The 19,383-nt window shown below is 50.0% G+C and overlaps 1 protein-coding gene across 6 annotated transcripts in view; it reads left to right on the plus strand.

The window, feature by feature from the left end:
* scarb1 (scavenger receptor class B, member 1) overlaps positions 1 to 19,383 on the plus strand; it is a 505,970-nt gene that overhangs the window by 135,979 nt on the left and 350,608 nt on the right. For all 6 annotated transcript variants that reach the window (XM_072509698.1, XM_072509951.1, XM_072509860.1 and 3 more), the window contains exon 8: positions 10,329 to 10,447. In XM_072509698.1, coding sequence (XP_072365799.1) covers positions 10,329 to 10,447 — 119 coding nt within the window. The remainder of the gene's footprint in view (positions 1 to 10,328; positions 10,448 to 19,383) is intronic.

The following is a 19,383-nucleotide window of genomic DNA, read 5'->3' on the forward strand; positions in this document are numbered from 1 at the left end:
CTTGATTTGGCAAGCCCCACAGTCACCGCCTCACCCACGAAAAAGCAGTCCAACAGGTCATGGAAAATGTTAAGGCAGCCCAGCACCTGTCCGACTAGGCGCTAGAAAAAAGCAGAGTAAGGCCTGCTTTGATAAAACAGTACACCCCGTAGAGTATACAGTCGGTCAGCGGGTGATGATTTCCCTATATAACCCCAGTTCATTCCTCTTCCCTAAATTTGCAGGACCCTACGCGATTTCAGATAAAGTAAGCCCCTCGGTATATCAGATAACATAACCTAATGGAAAGTCAGGATGGTTTCATATCAACCAACTTAAGGTTTATGGAACCCAGTGCAGCCACTCACACCGCGTCTCCCTGGCAATAGCAGATGATTATGCCCCACCCACTGACAACTTAGTCCGACCCTCCCCCAGCCAGGACAGCACACCCACCCTCCCCCAGCCAGGACAGCACACCCACCCTCCCCCAGCCAGGACAGCACACCCACCCTCCCCCAGCCAGGACAGCACACCCACCCTCCCCCAGCCAGCACAGCACGTCCACCCTCCCCCAGCCAGGACAGCACACCCACCCTCCCCCAGCCAGGACAGCACACCCACCCTCCCCCAGCCAGCACAGCACACCCACCCTCCCCCAGCCAGGACAGCACACCCACCCTCCCCCAGCCAGGACAGCACACCCACCCTCCCCCAGCCAGCACAGCACACCCACCCTCCCCCAGCCAGCACAGCACACCCACCCTCCCCCAGCCAGGACAGCATGTCCACCCTCCCCCAGCCAGGACAGCACGTCCACCCTCCCCCAGCCAGCACAGCACACCCACCCTCCCCCAGCCAGGACAGCACACCCACCCTCCCCCAGCCAGCACAGCACACCCACCCTCCCCCAGCCAGCACAGCACACCCACCCTCCCCCAGCCAGCACAGCACACCCACCCTCCCCCAGCCAGGACAGCACACCCACCCTCCCCCAGCCAGGACAGCACACCCACCCTCCCCCAGCCAGCACAGCACACCCACCCTCCCCCAGCCAGGACAGGATGTCCACCCTCCCCCAGCCAGCACAGCACACCCACCCTCCCCCAGCCAGGACAGCACGTCCACAGACCCGACCTAGTCTCCACCCCCAGGAACGACTTTCCACCTTAAACGTGATTCGGACGTTAGCGACAGCACTCCAGACCTATTGGAAATCAATGGCCAATGGCACAACTGCCCAGGCCCCAGTCGCTCCAGCCCCAGGAACCCCACCAAGATACGTTTGGCCCCTCATACCCCCTTTCATTGCCACAGCCAGAGCCACCGCCCGACGATAGAAATTTGCCCTTTGCAGCTACCGCCCCTTCTGACCAAACAATTCCCCATTGGCTTGTTGATTGATATGGAATGACGATTCGGATCCCACGACGGCCCACGCGGCCACGGCACGAAAATGCCAGACGCAAGTTTGGCAACCGGGAGATGGTGATGACTCAGAATCTGACTCCCGTTATGGTAACCCCTTTACGATGCTTTTTGAAATGGAACCCTGAGGTATCCAGATGATGAGAAAAAGGAACCGATTAAGATTTACGGTGTCCTATTCTCTGATGGAGCCTGCCCGCCTTTCTGTCTTGAATTTCTTGATACACTTTATTCTTCCGGTCTCAGATGTTTAATTAATGTCACCCCTCCACTAAATTTCTTGATGCAGTCATGATTACCCGTCTGCGCATTCTCGGAGTCCATATGTTACAAACTGTTTCCGCTCGTGTAAGGTCACCCAGGCAGTGGAGTAACGGCACTAATCCCCGCCCTACCTGAGGACCCCCGATGTATTCGGTCAGCAAAGCTCGGGTAGTGGAGCAACGGCACTGATCACCGCCCTACCTAGGGATCCCACGCGGCTCATAAGCACCCCATGTTCCCATCACTGATTTGGAAAAGTTTTTTAAAACTCTTTGCTGTCTCTGGCAGGTCTTTGTTTCCCCTGATCTGTTTTTTTTGCCTGTGGTTTAAAGAATGTTCTTCGCCACAGTCTCTGCCTTAACTTTGATTTCCGGCGACCCTTCGGTCGCTGACCCCAACTGCCATTTACATGTTCAACACACTTGGTTGAAACAAAATTTGTCGCTATTGGAAAACTACCTCGGTGCTGGACGGAGAAATTGTCCTCCCACTCAACCCATCGATCACAAGCTGCGAGAATTCCTTGTACTTTAACAGAATCTTTTTTGGATGTCTTGTCTCCAAAATGGTTGGTTTAAAAAAAAAAGCGAGTTGTCATAATATCCACTCATGTATATAATGAGATGCAGACAGGCAGTGATTGACACACAGGACGACCAGTAAGCACACAGCACAGTGCAGCCAATCACCAGACAGGACACTACCATTATAAAGCCAGAGGGCACTAGGTTTCCCGCTCTCTCGGGACCCAGCCACTGAGACAGTCAGAGTCCACGAGCTAGCAAGTACAAACACCATGCGGTAGCTAGTAAGCCTGGTCAGGCTAGTACAAGGTCTCCAGTCAGTTTAGTATAGTGTCGACCCACAGCTGAATATGTACAGCAGTTCATCTAGTTGAATAAAACAGTGTTGGATCTTCTCCTGTGTTAGACGTCTGTTTCTAACTTACCTGCATCAAGTGCAGTTTCCCATCGAACCAACCTGCCTAACACCTCATGGTACCAGAGTGATACTGATCTTGACGGACCTACCTCGAGTGAATCAGCATCGACCAGCAAGCAGCCATCCAGCGAAATGGAAAACATCCAGCCTCCTCTGCAACTCCGCATTCCGGCAACCTCGGCGCCAACTGGAAAATCTTCAAGCAAAAGTTCCTCTTGTACATCGAGGCCTCCGACCTCGAGGCAGCATCGGATGCCAGGAAGATTGCGCTATTTCTCTCCACTGCGGAGGACCACGCCATCCATATCTACAATTCGCTTATGTTCGCCGACGGCAAAGACAAAACAAAATTCAATACAGTCCTGCTGAAATTCAACAGCCACTGCGTCATTGAGGTGAATGGGAGCTTTGAACGGTACATCTTCCAGCAGAGGCTTCAGGGTAAGGATGAGCCTTTTCAGTCCTTCTTGACCCATCTCCGCATCCTAGCGCAGTCATGTAACTATAACTCAACGGCTGATTCCATGATCCGGGATCAGATTGTTTTCGGGGTCCACTCCGACTCCCTGCGGCAGCAGCTCCTGAAAGTCAAACAGTTGACCCTCTCTGTCGCTATCGAGACGTGCGTTGTCCATGAGCATGCCAAGAATCGTTACTCCCACATCAGGGCGGCAGAAACTGCAAAGCTGACCTCCCACGAGGCGGAACGGGTGCGGGCCATTGCACAGATGCAGGGCCTGAGCATCGAGGAGAGTGGCCGTTTCGCGCGCTTTTCCTGGGTCCCTGCGCATGCGCGCCACGACCGATAGAAGCGCAAGTGCAGTTGTGTGCCACCAACTCCCAGCCTCTGACGAACGGGTGGTCCAAATTCGTGAGGAAACGGCCAAGGATCCTTTACTGCAGCGTGTGATGCAGCACCTTCCCCATGGCTGGCAGAAGGGACACTGTCCCCAATTCTTTAATGTTAAAGACGAGCTGACGGTCGTGGAGGGAATCCTTCTGAAACTCGACAGGATCGTTATTCCTCAAAGCATGCAGGCTATGGTGCTGGGTCAACTCCATGAGGGTCACCTTGGAGTCGAGAAATGCTGATGCAGAGCTCGGGAGGCGGTCTATTGGCCGGGCATTAACCAGGACATTGCCGACACAGTCCTCAACTGCCCCACCTGTCAGAAGTTTCAACCGGCTCAACCCAAGGAAATGCTGCAACAGCACGAGATCGTGACCTCTCCGTGGTCCAAAGTAGGTGTAGACCTTTTTCACGCCAAGAGGCGTGACTACGCACTCCTGGTCGACGACCTCTCCAGTTACCCAGAAGTGGTGAAACTGTCGGACCTCACGTCGAAGACGGTCATCAAAGCCTGCAAAGAAACGTTCGCCAGGCATGGGATACCGCTCACGGTAATGAGCGACAATGGTCCATGCTTTTACAGCCAGGAATGGTCTGATTTTGCACAGTCCTACAACTTCCGTCACGTTACCTCCAGTCCCCACTACCCGCAGTCAAACGGGAAGGCCGAGAAAGGGGTCCATATTGTAAAGCGGTTGCTGTGCAAAGCTGCAGACTCAGGCTCCGACTTCAACCTGGCCATGCTGGCATACAGGGCAACCCCACTGTCCACTGGGTTGTCTCCAGCGCAGATGCTCATGAATCGCACTCTGAGGACCACAGTTCCAGCCATCCATGTTCCAGACCTTGACCACCTCACGGTACTACAGAAAGTGCAGCAGTCCCGGGCCCAACCCAAGGCCACATACGGTGCTCATGCCACGGATTTACCTGAGCTGGCTCCAGTCAATCATGTTCGCGTCCAGTTGCCCGAGGGCGGCTGGTCAGCCATAGCTGTTGTTGTCAAACAAGTTGCCCCGAGGTCTTTCATTGTCCGCATGGCTGATGGCTCCCTGCTACGGCGCAACAGACGGGCATTGCGAGGAGTTCCACGCCCACCACCTGACCGCAGTGCTCCGCCGGCTATCATGCTTCCTCCGGACGTACCCTGCCACGGGGCCACCGATCTGCCAGCGATCCTGCCGGCCCACACGACCACCACAATGGCAGCGATCCCACCTCTCCACGTGCAGGTGGCTCCTGATCCACCTCTGCGGCGATCGACAAGAATTCGTCGCCCACCACAAAGACGGAATCTGTAGACTTAACTTTTGTAAATTTTGTGACGGAATCCATCGACTTAACACTTGTAAATATCGCTTAGTTTGCCATGTATCTGCACTATCGACACCTTCCCATGTATTTACGTTTGTTCAATCACCGTTTGTATATAGTCAGGCATATATATATAATATATATATATATATATACATACCTCAGTATTTATTTAACTCAAAAAAAAAAAGGGGAGATGTCATAATATCCACTCATGTATATAATGAGATGCAGACAGGCAGTGATTGACACTGCCAGCAAGCATACAACACAGCACAGCCAATCACCAGACAGGGCACTACCACTATAAAGCCAGAGGGCATTAGGTTTCCCGCTCTCTCGGGACCCAGCGACTGAGACAGTCAGAGTCCACGAGCTAGCAAGTACAAACACCATGCGGTAGCTAGTAAGTCTGGTCAGGCTACTACTACAAGGTCACTAGTCAGATCAGTATAGTGTCGACCCACAGCTGAATATGTACAGCAGTTCATCTAGTTGAATAAAACAGTGTTGGATCTTCTCCAGTGTTAGATGTCTGTTTCTAGCTTCCCTGCATCGAGTGCAGTCCACATCGAACCTACCTGCCTAACACATCAGGAGTCACACACGGTGACAATACTAATGGGAAATTGATATTAAGGAGAAACATTCAGACAAACGAGATATTAAACAAAGGCAATAACAGATATTATACTTGCACCCCCAGGAATATACAAAGATACAAGGAACAAAAGACAAGATGAAGACAGAACTGATGACCTTGTTGGATCACGACAGTTGTGCCCGTCGACGGCCCCTGTAACCCACACAACACTGGCCCCAAACACAGCCATACCACACGGTACCCCGAGCCCGGACACCACACGGTACCCCGAGCCCGGACACCACACGGTACCCCGAGCCCGGACACCACACGGTACCCCGAGCCCGGACACCACACGATACATATATAATATGTATTAAGGTCCCTCATGGTAGACTATTACAAAAGGTGAAGTCACACGGGATCAGGGGTGAGCTGGCAAGGTGGATACAGAACTGGCTAGGCCATAGAAGGCAGAGAGTAGCAATGGAGGGATGCTTTTCTAATTGGAGGGCTGTGACCAGTGGTGTTCCACAGGGATCAGTGCTGGGACCTTTGCTCTTTGTAGTATATATAAATGATTTGGAGGAAAATGTAACTGGTCTGATTAGTAAGTTTGCAGACGACACAAAGGTTGGTGGAATTGCGGATAGCGATGAGGACTGTCGGAGGATACAGCAGGATTTAGATTGTCTGGAGACTTGGGCGGAGAGATGGCAGATGGAGTTTAATCCGGACAAATGTGAGGTAATGCATTTTGGAAGGTCTAATGCAGGTAGGGAATATACAGTGAATGGTAGAACCCTCAAGAGTATTGAAAGTCAAAGAGATCTAGGAGTACAGGTCCACAGGTCATTGAAAGGGGCAACACAGGTGGAGAAGGTAGTCAAGAAGGCATACGGCATGCTTGCCTTCATTGGCCGGGGCATTGAGTATAAGAATTGGCAAGTCATGTTGCAGCTGTATAGAACCTTAGTTAGGCCACACTTGGAGTATAGTGTTCAATTCTGGTCGCCACACTACCAGAAGGATGTGGAGGCTTTAGAGAGGGTGCAGAAGAGATTTACCAGAATGTTGCCTGGTATGGAGGGCATTAGCTATGAGGAGCGGTTGAATAAACTCGGTTTGTTCTCACTGGAACGAAGGAGGTTGAGGGGAGACCTGATAGAGGTCTACAAAATTATGAGGGGCAGAGACAGAGTGGATAGTCAGAGGCTTTTCCCCAGGGTAGAGGGGCCAATTACTAGGGGGCATAGGTTTAAGGTGAGAGGGGCAAGGTTTAGAGTGGATGTACGAGGCAAGTTTTTTACGCAGAGGGTAGTGGGTGCCTGGAACACGTTGCCGGAGGAGATGGTGGAAGCAGGGACGATAGGGACATTTAAGGGGCATCTTGACAAATACATGAATAGGATGGGAATAGAGGGATAAGGACCCAGGAAGTGTAGAAGATTGTAGTTTAGTCGGGCAGCATGGTCGGCACGGGCTTGGAGGGCCGAAGGGCCTGTTCCTGTGCTGTACATTTCTTTGTTCTTTGTTTGTTCTTTGTTCTTTGATACCCCGAACCCGGACACCACACGATACCCCGAGCCCGGACACCACACCACACATGAAAATAAACACTGATTCCCCCATATGGTACGGAAACATCGTAAAATGGTATTCCCTCTCATACACGGTAGAAGCGCTAGTAGTTATTGCAATACTCTGCAGTGTCGTTCAGACACTTGGACTTCGTAAATGGCGAAGGAGAGCCTCCCGCTCCCCGATAGGCACACTCCGAGCCCCTTTTGTTGGACTTCAACAGGCCCCACACTCTTTTTGACCCTTTTCTGATAAATAAAGTTTGTGTTTCGGTAAATGTAATAAAGTAGGAATGTGAGCTGCGATTGTTTAACATTTCTGTTCTGTAATATAAGTTCTTTTTGGTTATTAGCTAGTAGCATAAGTGTAGTTTAGGTAAGGACAGTTAGAGGTTCCCCTTGTGTAAATAAGTTAAATGAATGATCAAATGTTATAGTGCCCCCTTAGAATTTATAAATGTGTGATCTATTAAAAACTTAGGTAAATGCTCCAATACATAGGACAGAGTCGTATGGAACCTGTCCTTGACCAAGGGTACCCGGCACACCAAAGAACAGATGAAAGATCAGTATTGTGATCCACCACGCTTCGCCTTTAGGATCAAGAGGATGGAGTGTAGCCATCTGGGATGGCCACTTACGAAGGAAACATGGACACTTGCAAAGACTCAAGGGAAATATGGCCAATACAGGATTCAGGCAAACTCAGAGCCTAAATGTATATTTGCTGACAGAGAATCAGACAGTATCGAAACCCCTCGCTGATTTACATTCTAATAGCCCATTTCCCCAGGACAAAGGACTGGTACTCAGGTATCAGATACAATTCCAAACACATCGGCGCCACTCCCTTCACCCAGGAAGCCCAAACAGCAAGGTCAATGACTGCTCAGGACAAGCCCAGCCATCAAGGCACCCGCCCCTTTATTGGCTCAAATCGAAGGCAGTGATCGAAGCCTGCCGAATTATTGGGTCCAAAGCTAAGGACCGCCCAAAAGAGCACGAAACCCCCAAAGGATAAAGGGAGACACTGCCATGTGTTCGATCTCTTTTGGCCCTGGCACACCGGCACTCTTCGGCCCGGCCTATACCTGAAGCCAACCGCAGCACCACCACCAGAAGCAAGTTCAAGATCAACGCCCGCTACCAGACGGATGAGCCCAGCAGAACCGAAGTTACTTCTCCAAACCCAGCCACGCCAGATCCGACCAAAGGCCTTGTTCCTCTGCCAAAGCCGGGTGCCTGACGTTAAGTACAGGTTGTTGTAGTGTTAGGTATAATTTAACTTGTAGTGTTTTTATGTTGCAAGTGTGAGTTAATCCTGTGTATCAATAAACTATTATTGAACTTGAACTAACTGACTGGTTGTTGGGTCTTTGATCAATATCCGGCTTAACCTTGTGGTGGTATCATCTGATACCTGGCAACTCTGAAAAGCAATATCGTCAGATTAATTGGTAACATTATTGGTGACGCTGGTGGGGTAGTATCCCACTCATTAAAAGGGCAACATTATTGGTGTCTCTGGTGTGAATCGGCAACATGGGATTGAAGGCGGATAAATCCCCTGGGCCTGAGAATCTGCATCCCAGAGAGCTTAAGGAGATGGCTCTGGAAATAGTGGATGCATTGGTGGTCATCTTCCGGGATTCTATAAACTCTGGAACTGTCCCTGCAGATTGGAGGGTAGCTCACGTCACTCCGATATTCAAAAAGGGAGGTAGAGAGAAAGCAGGGAATTATAGACCAGTGAGCCTAACATCGGTAGTGGGGAAAATGCGTGAATCCATTATCAAGGACTTTAGAGCGGAACATTTAGAAAGCAGTGGCAGGATCAGTCAGAGTCAGCATGGATTTATGAAGGGAAAATCCTGCTTGACAAATCTGTTGGAATTCTTTAAAGAGGTAACCAGTACAGTCGACAAGGGGGAGCCAGTCGATGTGGTATATTTGGACTTTCAGAAGGCGTTTGACAAAGTCCCACATAAGAGATCATTGTGCAAAATTAAAGCGCATGGTATTGGGGGAAATGTATTGAGGTGGATAGAAAACTGGTTGGCAGAGAGGAAACAAAGAGTAGGGATTAATGGGTCCTTTTCAAATTGGCAGTCAGTAACCAATGGGGTACCACAGGGATCGGTGCTGGGACCCCAGCTATTCACAATACATATTAATGATTTGGATGAGGGAACAAAATGTAACATCTCAAAGTTTGCAGATGATACCAAGTTAGGTGGGAGGGTGAATTGTGACGAGGATGCAGGGATCCTACAGCAAGATCTGGACAGGTTGGGCGAGTGGGCAAACCAATGGCAGATGCAGTATTATTTGGACAAGTGTGAGGTTATTCACTTTGGAAGCAAAAACAGGAAGGCAGATTGCTACCTGAATGGTTGTAAATTGGGAGAGGGGAGTGTGCAGCGGGACCTGGGTGTCCTTGTGCACCAGTCGCTGAAGGTAAGCATGCAGGTGCAGCAGGCGGTAAAGAAGGCTAATGGAATGTTGGCCTTCATTGTGAGAGGTTGCGAGTATAGAAGCAGGGATGTGTTGCTGCAGTTGTACAGGGCCTTGGTGAGGCCACACCTGGAGTATTGTGGGCAGTTTTGGTCTCCTTCTCTGAGGAAGGATGCTCTTGCTCTCGAGGGAGTGCAGCGAAGGTTTACCAGACTGATTCCAGGGATGGCGGGACTGTCATATGAGGAGAGATTGGCTCGGTTGGGATTGTTCTCGCTGGAGTTCAGAAGAATGAGGGGGGATCTCATAGAGACTTATAAAATTCTAACAGGACTAGACAGGGTAGATGCAGGGACGATATTACCAATGATGGGTGTGTCCAGAACCAGGGGTCACAGTCTGAGGATTCAGGGTAAACCATTTCGGACAGAGATAAGGAGACATTTCTTCACCCAAAGAGTGGTGAGCCTGTGGAATTCATTACCACAGGAAGTACTTGATGCTAAAACTTTGAATATATTCCAGAGACGGCTGGATATAGCACTTGGGGAGAATGGGATCGAAGGATATGGGGAGAAAGCAGGATTAGGCTATTGAGTTGGATGATCAGCCATGATGGTGATGAATGGCGGAGCAGGCTCGAAGGGCCAAAAGGCCGCCTCCTGCTCCTATCTTCTATGTATCTATGTTGATGGTTCCAAAATGTAATAGTCAAGCTCTCTCTTCTTACAGATAATCATTGCCTGGCACTTAGTGGCTGAATGTTACTTCTATTTATCAGACCAATTCTAATTGTCGTCCAGCACTCCCTCCCCCATTTTCGTTTGTGATTTGTTTAAACTGCTGACACTTGCAGTGGTCTCTGCTTCAGTCAGTAACTTTGGTGCGTTGTACATCTCCACACGCTCTGTATAAAATGTCTTCTGTTCTTCAGATTCTCAAGTCTTTGTTTCGCAACCACACTTCTACAATGCTGACCCCGCCCTAAGGGAGGCTGTTGATGGGTTAGAACCCAATGAAAATGATCATGCACTTTTCATTGACATCCATCCTGTAAGTATTGTAGTTAAATGATCTGTAGTGTTAAGTAATTATTAAAAACTATGATTTAATTTCCCTTTTGTAATCTGGTCGAACACTGACCAATCCAGAATGAAATAAGTTAACAGTGGTTATTTGCCGTCTAGTTTTGCTGCCTTTCTTGTGCAGTCTTTGGAGCCGTAATAGGCATTCAGACCCTCAAACCTCTTCTTACATTTGGTAAGATCGAGCCTGATCTTGTGGTCTTACCTCCCCTTTACTGCATGTCCCTCATATCCCTTAATTCGCTTCTTGATCAAAAATCTGTCTAATTTGGCCGTGATTAAGTTAAGGCCACCTAACCCCACAGAATGTGACACAATTTAAATATTTCCGAGACCTTGTAAACTACTTTGGGAAATGTATCCCAACTTTGGCCTCTTCATTGTCACCCTTGCCCACACTGAAAAAACCCCAAAAGTGGTTGTGGCAGGTGCCACAGGAATGAAGCCTTTGCGAAGGTGAAGCCATCGTACTCTGATCAAACATCCTGGCTCATTATGACCCCAAGAGTGAACTGGTATTAAGATGTGATGTCTCTCCATATGGAGAGGGGGCCGTCCTTTCCCATTGATCAGACAATGGCACAGAGACCGATAGCACCCAGAACCCTGGCGGACGCGGAAAGACGCTATTCTCATATTGAAAAGGAAGGATTGTGGGCATCACAGAGACGTGGCTGCAAAGAGATCCAGGGATATGTGTCCTATCGAAAGGACAGGCAGGTGGGCAAAGGGGGCGGGGTTGTATTGTGAGTAAGGAATGAAGTTAAATCGATAGCAAGGAGCCATATAGGATCAGAAGGCATAGACTCTCTGTGGGTAGAGTTGAGGAATCGCAAAGGTAAAACGACCCTGATGGGAGTTATGTACAGGCCCCCTAGCAGTAGTCAGGATGTGGGGCAGAAAATAAATCAGGAGATAGAAAAGGTGTAAAAAAGGCAATATTACAATAATATTACATGGGGGACTTCAATATGCAGGTGGACTGGGAAAATCAGGGTGGTCGTGGATCCCAAGAAAAGGAATTTGTGGAATATCTTTGGGGGAACAGCTTGTGACAGAGTCTACTAGGCATTTGGTGATATGTAATGAGGCAGACTTGATTAGGGTTCATAAGGTGAAGGAACCCTAAGGGAGCAGTGACCACAATATGATAGAATTTACCCTGCAGTTTGAGAGGGAGAAGCTGCAATCAGATGTAACGGTATTACAATTAAATAAGGGTAACTGCAAAGACATGAGGGAGGAGCTGGCCAGAGTTGATTGGAAAGGAGCCTAGCAGGGAAGACAGTGGAACAGCAATGGCAGGAGTTTTTGGGGGGTATTAGGGAGGCACAGCAGAAATTCATCCCAAGGAGGAGGAAACTTGCTAAGGGGAGGACAAGGCATCCATGGCTGACAAGGGATGCCAAGGACAGCATGAAGGCTAAAGAAAAAGCATACAAAATGGCGAGGATTAGTGAGAAGCCAGAGGATTGGGAAGCCTTCAAAAGCGAGCAGAGGACAACTGAAAAAGCAATAAGGTGGGAGAAGATGAAGTATGAGTGCAAGCTAACTAGTAATACAAAAGAATACAGGAAGAGTTTTCAATATATAAAAGGTAAGAGAGAGGCAAAAATAGACATTGAACCACTGGAAAACGTGGCTGGAGATGTAATAATCGATAACAAAGAAATGGCAGAGGAACTGAATAGTTACTTTGCATCAGTCTTCATGGTGGAAGACACCAGTGGGATGCCAGAGCTCCAGGAGAACCAGGGGGCAGAGGTGAGTGCAGTGACCATTACTAAGGAGAAGGTTCTGGGGAAACTGAAAGGTCTGAAGGTGGATAAGTCACCTGGACCGGATGGACTACACCCCAGGGTCCTAAAAGAGATAGCTGAGGAGATCGTGGAGGCATTAGTGGTGATCTTTCAGGAATTACTGGAGGCAGGAAGGGTCCCAGAGGACTGGAAGGTGGCTAATTTTAACACCACTGTTTAAGAAGGGAGAGAGGCAGAAGATGGGAGATTATAGGCCAGTTAGCCTGACTTCGGTCATTGGTAAGATTTTAGAGTCCGTTATTAACGATGAGATTGCGGAGTACTTGGAAGTGCATGGTAAAATAGGACTGAGTCAGCACGGCTTCGTCAAGGGGAGGTCGTGTCTGACAAATCTGTTCTTTGAGGAGGTAACAAGGAAGTTAGACAAAGGAGAACCAGTGGACGTGATTTATTTAGATTTCCAGAAGGCCTTTGACAAGGTGCCGCATAGGAGACTGGTAAATAAGTTAAGAGCCCATGGTGTTCAGGGTAAGATCCTGGCATGGATAGAGGATTGGCTGACTGGCAGAAGGCAGAGAGTGGGGATAAAGGGGTCTTTTTCAGGTTGGCAGCCGGTGACTAGTGGTGTGCCTCAGGGGTCGGTGCTGGGACCACAACTTTTCACAATATACATTAATGATCTAAAAAAGGCAATATTACAATAATCATAGAACAAAGAAAGGTATAGCACAGGAACAGGCCCTTCGGCCCTCCAAGCCTGTGCCGATCATGATGCCCCAACTATAAACAAAACCTTCTGCCCTCACTCGGTCCGTATCCCTCTATTTCCTCCCTATTCATGGACCCATCCAGGTGCCTCTTAATGTCGCTAATGTGCTGTTTCCACCACCTCCTCTGGCAGCGCGTTCCAGGCACCCACCACTCTCTGTGTGAAAAACTTACCCCACACATCTCCCTTAAACTCCCCCCTCTCACCTTGAACCTGTGACCCCTTGTAATTGACACTTCCACCCTGGGGAAAAGCCTCTGACTATCCACCTTGTCAATGCCTCTCAGAATTGTGTAAACCTCGATCAGGTCTCCCCTCAGCCTCCGTCTTTCCAGTCAAAACAATCCTGGTTTATTCAACCTCCCCTCATAGCCAACACCCTCGAGACCAGGCAACGTCCTGGTGAACCTTCTTTGCACTCTCTCCAAACCTTCCACGTCCTTCTGATAATGTGGCGGTCAGAACTGCCCGCAATACACCAAATGCAGCCGAACCAAGGTTTTATTCAGAGGCAACATGATTTCCCAACTCCTGTACTCGATGCCCCGGCTGATGAAGGTGAGCATGCCAAATGCCTTCTTAATCACCTTGGCCACCTGTGTTGTCACTTTTAGGGAGCTGTGGACCTGCATGCCCAGATCCCTCCGTATGTTAATGTTCCTCAGGGTTCTGCCATTTCCAGTATAATTCATACCTAGATTTGATCCTCCAAAATGCATCACCTCGCATTTGTCCGTATAAAACTCCATCTGCCATTTCTGTGCCCAAGTCTCCAATCTATCTATATCCTGCTGTATCCTCTGACAATCCTCGGCACGATCAGCAACTTCACCAATCTTAGTGTCATCCGCAAACTTACTAATCAGACCATCAACATTTTCCACAGGAACGTTTGGTATGTTGCCTCCCAGGTGCAAGGGTACGTGATGTCTCGGATCGTGTTTTCCGGGTCCTTAGGGGGGAGGGGGAGCAGCCCCAAGTCGTGGTCCACATTGGCACTAACGACATAGGTAGGAAAGGGGACAAGGATGTCAGGCAGGCTTTCAGGGAGCTAGGATGGAAGCTCAGAACTAGAACAAACAGAGTTGTTATCTCTGGGTTGTTGCCCGTGCCACGTGATAGTGAGATGAGGAATAGGGGGTGTCATTCTCCGACCCCCCGCCGGGTTGGAGAATGGCCGTTGGCCGCCGTGAATCCCGCCCCCGCCCCCGCCGAAGTCTCCGCTCCCGGAGATTGGGCGGGGGCGGGAATCCGGCCGCGCCGGTTGGCGGGACCCCCCGCTGGATTCTCCGGCCCGGATGGGCCGAAGTCCCGCCCAGGAATTGCCTGTCCCGCCGGCGTAAATCAAACCTGGTATTTACCGGCGGGACCAGGCGGCGTGGGCAGGCTCCGGGGTCCTGGGGGGGGCGCGGGGCGATCTGACCCCGGGGGTGCCCCCGCGGTGGCCTGGCCCGCGATCGGGGCCCACCGATCTGCGGGCGGGCCTGTGCCGTGGGGGCACTCTTTCCCTTCCGCCTCCGCCACGGTCTCCACCATGGCGGAGGCGGAAGTGACTCTCCTCACTGCGCATGCGCAGGAAACTGTCGGCGGCCGCTGACGCTCCCGCGCATGCGCCGCATTTCCGCGCCAGCTGGCGGGGCAACAAACGCCATTTCCGCCAGCTGGCGGGGCGGAAATCCCTCCGGCGTCGGCCTAGCCCCTCAATGTTGGGGCTCGGCCCCCAAAGATGCGGAGACTTCCGCACCTTTTTTCCGGCGCGATGCCCGTCTGATTTGCGCCGGCTTTGGCGCCAGTCGGCGGGCATCCCGCCGTTGGGGGAGAATTTCGCCCAGGGAGAGAGAGCATTTAAACACGTGGCTACAGGGATGGTGCAGGCGGGAGGGATTCAGATTTCTGGATAACTGGGGCTCTTTCTGGGGAAGGTGGGACCTCTACAGACAGGATGGTCTACATCTGAACCTGAGGGGCACAAATATCCTGGGGGGGAGATTTGTTAGTGCTCTTTGGGGGGGTTTAAACTAATGCAGCAGAGGCATGGGAACCTGGATTGTAGTTTTAGGGTAAGGGAGAATGAGAGTATAGAGGTCAGGAGCACAGATTTGACGTCGCAGGAGGGGGCCAGTGTTCAGGTAGGTGGTTTGAAGTGTGTCTACTTCAATGCCAGGAGTATACGAAACAAGGTAGGGGAACTGGCAGCATGGGTTGGTACCTGGGACTTCGATGTTGTGGCCATTTCGGAGACATGGATAGAGCAGGGACAGGAATGGATGTTGCAGGTTCCGGGGTTTAGGTGTTTTAGTAAGCTCAGAGAAGGAGGCAAAAGAGGGGGAGGTGTGGCGCTGCTAGTCAAGAGCAGTATTACGGTGGCGGAGAGGATGCTAGATGGGGACTCTTCTTCCGAGGTAGTATGGGCTGAAGTTAGAAACAGGAAAGGAGAGGTCACCCTGTTGGGAGTTTTTTATAGGCCTCCTAATAGTTCTAGGGATGTAGAGGAAAGGATGACGAAGGTGATTCTGGATAAGAGCGAAAGTAACAGGGTAGTTATTATGGGAGACTTTAACTTTCCAAATATTGACTGGAAAAGATATAGTTCGAGTACAATAGATGGGTCGTTTTTTTGTACAGTGTGTGCAGGAGGGTTTCCTGAAACAATGTGTTGACAGGCCAACAAGAGGCGAGGCCACGTTGGATTTGGTTTTGGGTAATGAACCAGGCCAGGTGTTGGATTTGGAGGTAGGAGAGCACTTTGGGGACAGTGACCACAATTCGGTGACGTTTACGTTAATGATGGAAAGGGATAAGTATACACCGCAGGGCAAGAGTTATAGCTGGGGGAAGGGCAATTATGATGCCATTAGACGTGACTTGGGGGGGATAAGGTGGAGAAGTAGGCTGCAAGTGTTGGGCACACTGGATAAGTGGGGCTTGTTCAAGGATCAGCTACTGCGTGTCCTTGATAAGTATGTACCGGTCAGGCAGGGAGGAAGGCGTTGAGCGAGGGAACCGTGGTTTACCAAGGAAGTGGAATCTCTTGTTAAGAGGAAGAAGGAGGCCTATGTGAAGATGAGGTGTGAAGTTTCAGTTGGGGCGATGGATAGTTACAAGGTAGCGAGGAAGGATCTAAAGAGAGAGCTAAGACGAGCAAGGAGGGGACATGAGAAGTATTTGGCAGGAAGGATCAAGGAAAACCCAAAAGCTTGGGTCAGGAATAAGCGAATAACTAGGGAAAGAGTAGGACCAGTCAAGGACAGGGATGGGAAATTGTGTGTGGAGTCTGAAGAGATAGGCAAGATACTAAATGAATATTTTTCGTCAGTATTCACTCAGGAAAAAGATAATGTTGTGGAGGAGAATGCTGAGCCCCAGGCTAATAGAATAGATGGCATTGAGGTACGTAGGGAAGAGGTGGTGGCATTTCTGGACAGGCTGAAAATAGATAAGTCCCCGGGACCTGATGGGATTTATCCTAGGATTCTCTGGGAGGCCAGGGAAGAGATTGCTGGACCTTTGGCTTTGATTTTTATGTCATCATGGGCTACAGGAATAGTGCCAGAGGACTGGAGGACAGCAAATGTGGTCCCTTTGTTCAAAAAGGGGAGCAGAGACAACCCCGGCAACTATAGACCGGTGAGCCTCACGTCTGTAGTGGGTAAAGTCTTGGAGGGGATTATAAGAGACAAGATTTATAATCATCTAGATAGGAATAATATGATCAGGGATAGTCAGCATGGCTTTGTGAAGGGTAGGTCATACCTCACAAACCTTATTGAGTTCTTTGAGAAGGTGACTGAACAGGTAGATGAGGGTAGAGCAGTTGATGTGGTTCCCCACGGTAGGCTATTGCAGAAAATACGGAGGCTGGGGATTGAGGGTGATTTAGAGATGTGGATCAGAAATTGGCTAGCTGAAAGAAGACAGAGGGTGGTGGTTGATGGGAAATGTTCAGAATGGAATACAGTCACAAGTGGAGTACCACAAGGATCTGTTCTGGGGTAGTTGCTGTTTGTCATTTTTATCAATGACCTAGAGGAAGGCACAGAAGGGTGGGTGAGTAAATTTGCAGACGATACTAAAGTCGGTGGTGTTGTCGATACTGTGGAAGGATGTAGCAGGTTACAGAGGGATATAGATAAGCTGCAGAGCTGGGCTGAGAGGTGGCAAATGGAGTTTAATGTAGAGAAGTGTGAGGTGATTCACTTTGGAAGGAATAACAGGAATGCGGAATATTTGGCTAATGGTAAAGTTCTTGAAAGTGTGGATGAGCAGAGGGATCTAGGTGTCCATGTACATAGATCCCTGAAAGTTGCCACCCAGGTTGATAGGGTTGTGAAGAAGGCCTATGGAGTGTTGGCCTTTATTGGTAGAGGGATTGAGTTCCGGAGTCGGGAGGTCATGTTGCAGCTGTACAGAACTCTGGTACGGCCGCATTTGGAGTATTGCGTACAGTTCTGGTCACCGCATTATAGGAAGGACGTGGAGGCTTTGGAGCGGGTGCAGAGGAGATTTACCAGGATGTTGCCTGGTATGGAGGGAAAATCTTATGAGGAAAGGCTGATGGACTTGAGGTTGTTTTCGTTGGAGAGAAGAAGGTTAAGAGGAGACTTAATAGAGGCATACAAAATGATCAGGGGGTTGGATAGGGTGGACAGTGAGAGCCTTCTCCCGCGGATGGAAATGGCTGGCACGAGGGGACATAACTTTAAACTGAGGGGTAATAGATATAGGACAGAGGTCAGAGGTAGGTTCTTTACGCAAAGAGTAGTGAGGCCGTGGAATGCCCTACCTGCTACAGTAGTGAACTCGCCAACATTGAGGGCATTTAAAAGTTTATTGGATAAACATATGGATGATAATGGCATAGTGTAGGTTAGATAGCTTTTGTTTCAGTGCAACATCGTGGGCCGAAGGGCCTGTACTGCGCTGTATCGTTCTATGTTCTATCTATATGTTCTATCATTTATATATATTACAAACAACAGAGGTCCCAGCATTGATCCCTGCGGAACACCACTAGCTACAGATCTCCATTCAGAAAAACACCCTTCCCCCGCTACTCTCGGTCTTCTCTATGGACACGGCCCTCCTGGCCGATGAGGCTTTCTGAGAGAAAATATCACAGGCCACAGACGTGTTTATTACAAATAACTGGAATGAGGAGGGTGCATTCGCTGTGCACCACTGAGCCCCAGCAAGGGAGTTGGGGATGAAGCAGTTCCATGATGGATTGTACATGCCGGTCGTGGGAGAAGATAGAAAACGGGGATTGGAAGCACCACTAGAACTGAGAGAGATCATGGAGAGTATTCGCTCCATGCAGGCGGGGAAGGCGCCGGGCCCGGGCGGGTACCCGGCGGACTTCTCCAAACATTTGCGACAGCACTGGTCCCGCACCTGTGGGAGATGTTCACCCCTGGCTAGGGGCACACTGCCTCAATCTCGCTAATACCTAAGAAAGACAAAGATCCAATGGAATGTGGGTCATACAGACTCATCTCGCTGCTCAATGTAGACGCAAAAATATTGGCCAAGATCCTAGCCAAAAGTCCAGAAGACTGCATAGCAGAGGTGGTCGCAGAGGACCAGACGGGCTTTATCAAAGGTAGACAGCTAACAGCGAACATCAGGCGCCTGCTGAACGTGATCATTACCCCATCCGGGTAGAAATACCTGAGGTGATCGTCTCCCTGGACTCAGAAAAGGCCTTCGACAGAGTCGAATGGAAATACCTCATAGAGGTACTGGAACGGTTCGGGCTTGGAATAGGGTTCACCTCCTGGGTGAAGCTCCTATACAACGCTCCCAATGCGAGCGTACGGACAAACACCACCAGCTCCCTGTATTTCCTGCTGCACAGGGGCACGAGACAGGGATGCCCACTGTCCCCACTGTTGTTCGTCCTAGCGATCGAACCATTAGCGATCGCACTCAGAACAGCAAAGAACTAGAAGGGGATCTGGAGAGGAGGCAGAGAGCACAGAGTCTGGCTCTATGCGGGTGACCAGCTCCTCTACATCTCGGACCCACAAAGCAGTATGGGAGGAATCCTGGCGCTCTTGAAACAGTTTGGTGCCTTCTCGGGCTACAAACTCAATCTGAGCAAAAGCGAGATCTTCCCGGTGAACCCACAAGTGGGAGGGGCAGAGCTGGGGGGACTGCTGTTTAAACAAGCTCAACACAAATTTCGCTACCTGGGAATCCAAATCCCTGTCCATCGATTGGACGGAGATGCACATGTGGAACCTGACCACCCTGACGGAGGAAGTTTTAAAAGGACCTACACTCTGTGGTAATACCAGGTATTGCAGCACCTGAGAGGTGGATGCCCATTGGCTAGACCTAGGAGTCTACCATTGGCTGTTGTACATAGCTCCGCCC

This window comes from Scyliorhinus torazame, chromosome 1, assembly GCF_047496885.1.
Source record: "Scyliorhinus torazame isolate Kashiwa2021f chromosome 1, sScyTor2.1, whole genome shotgun sequence".
Lineage (NCBI taxonomy): Eukaryota > Metazoa > Chordata > Chondrichthyes > Carcharhiniformes > Scyliorhinidae > Scyliorhinus > Scyliorhinus torazame.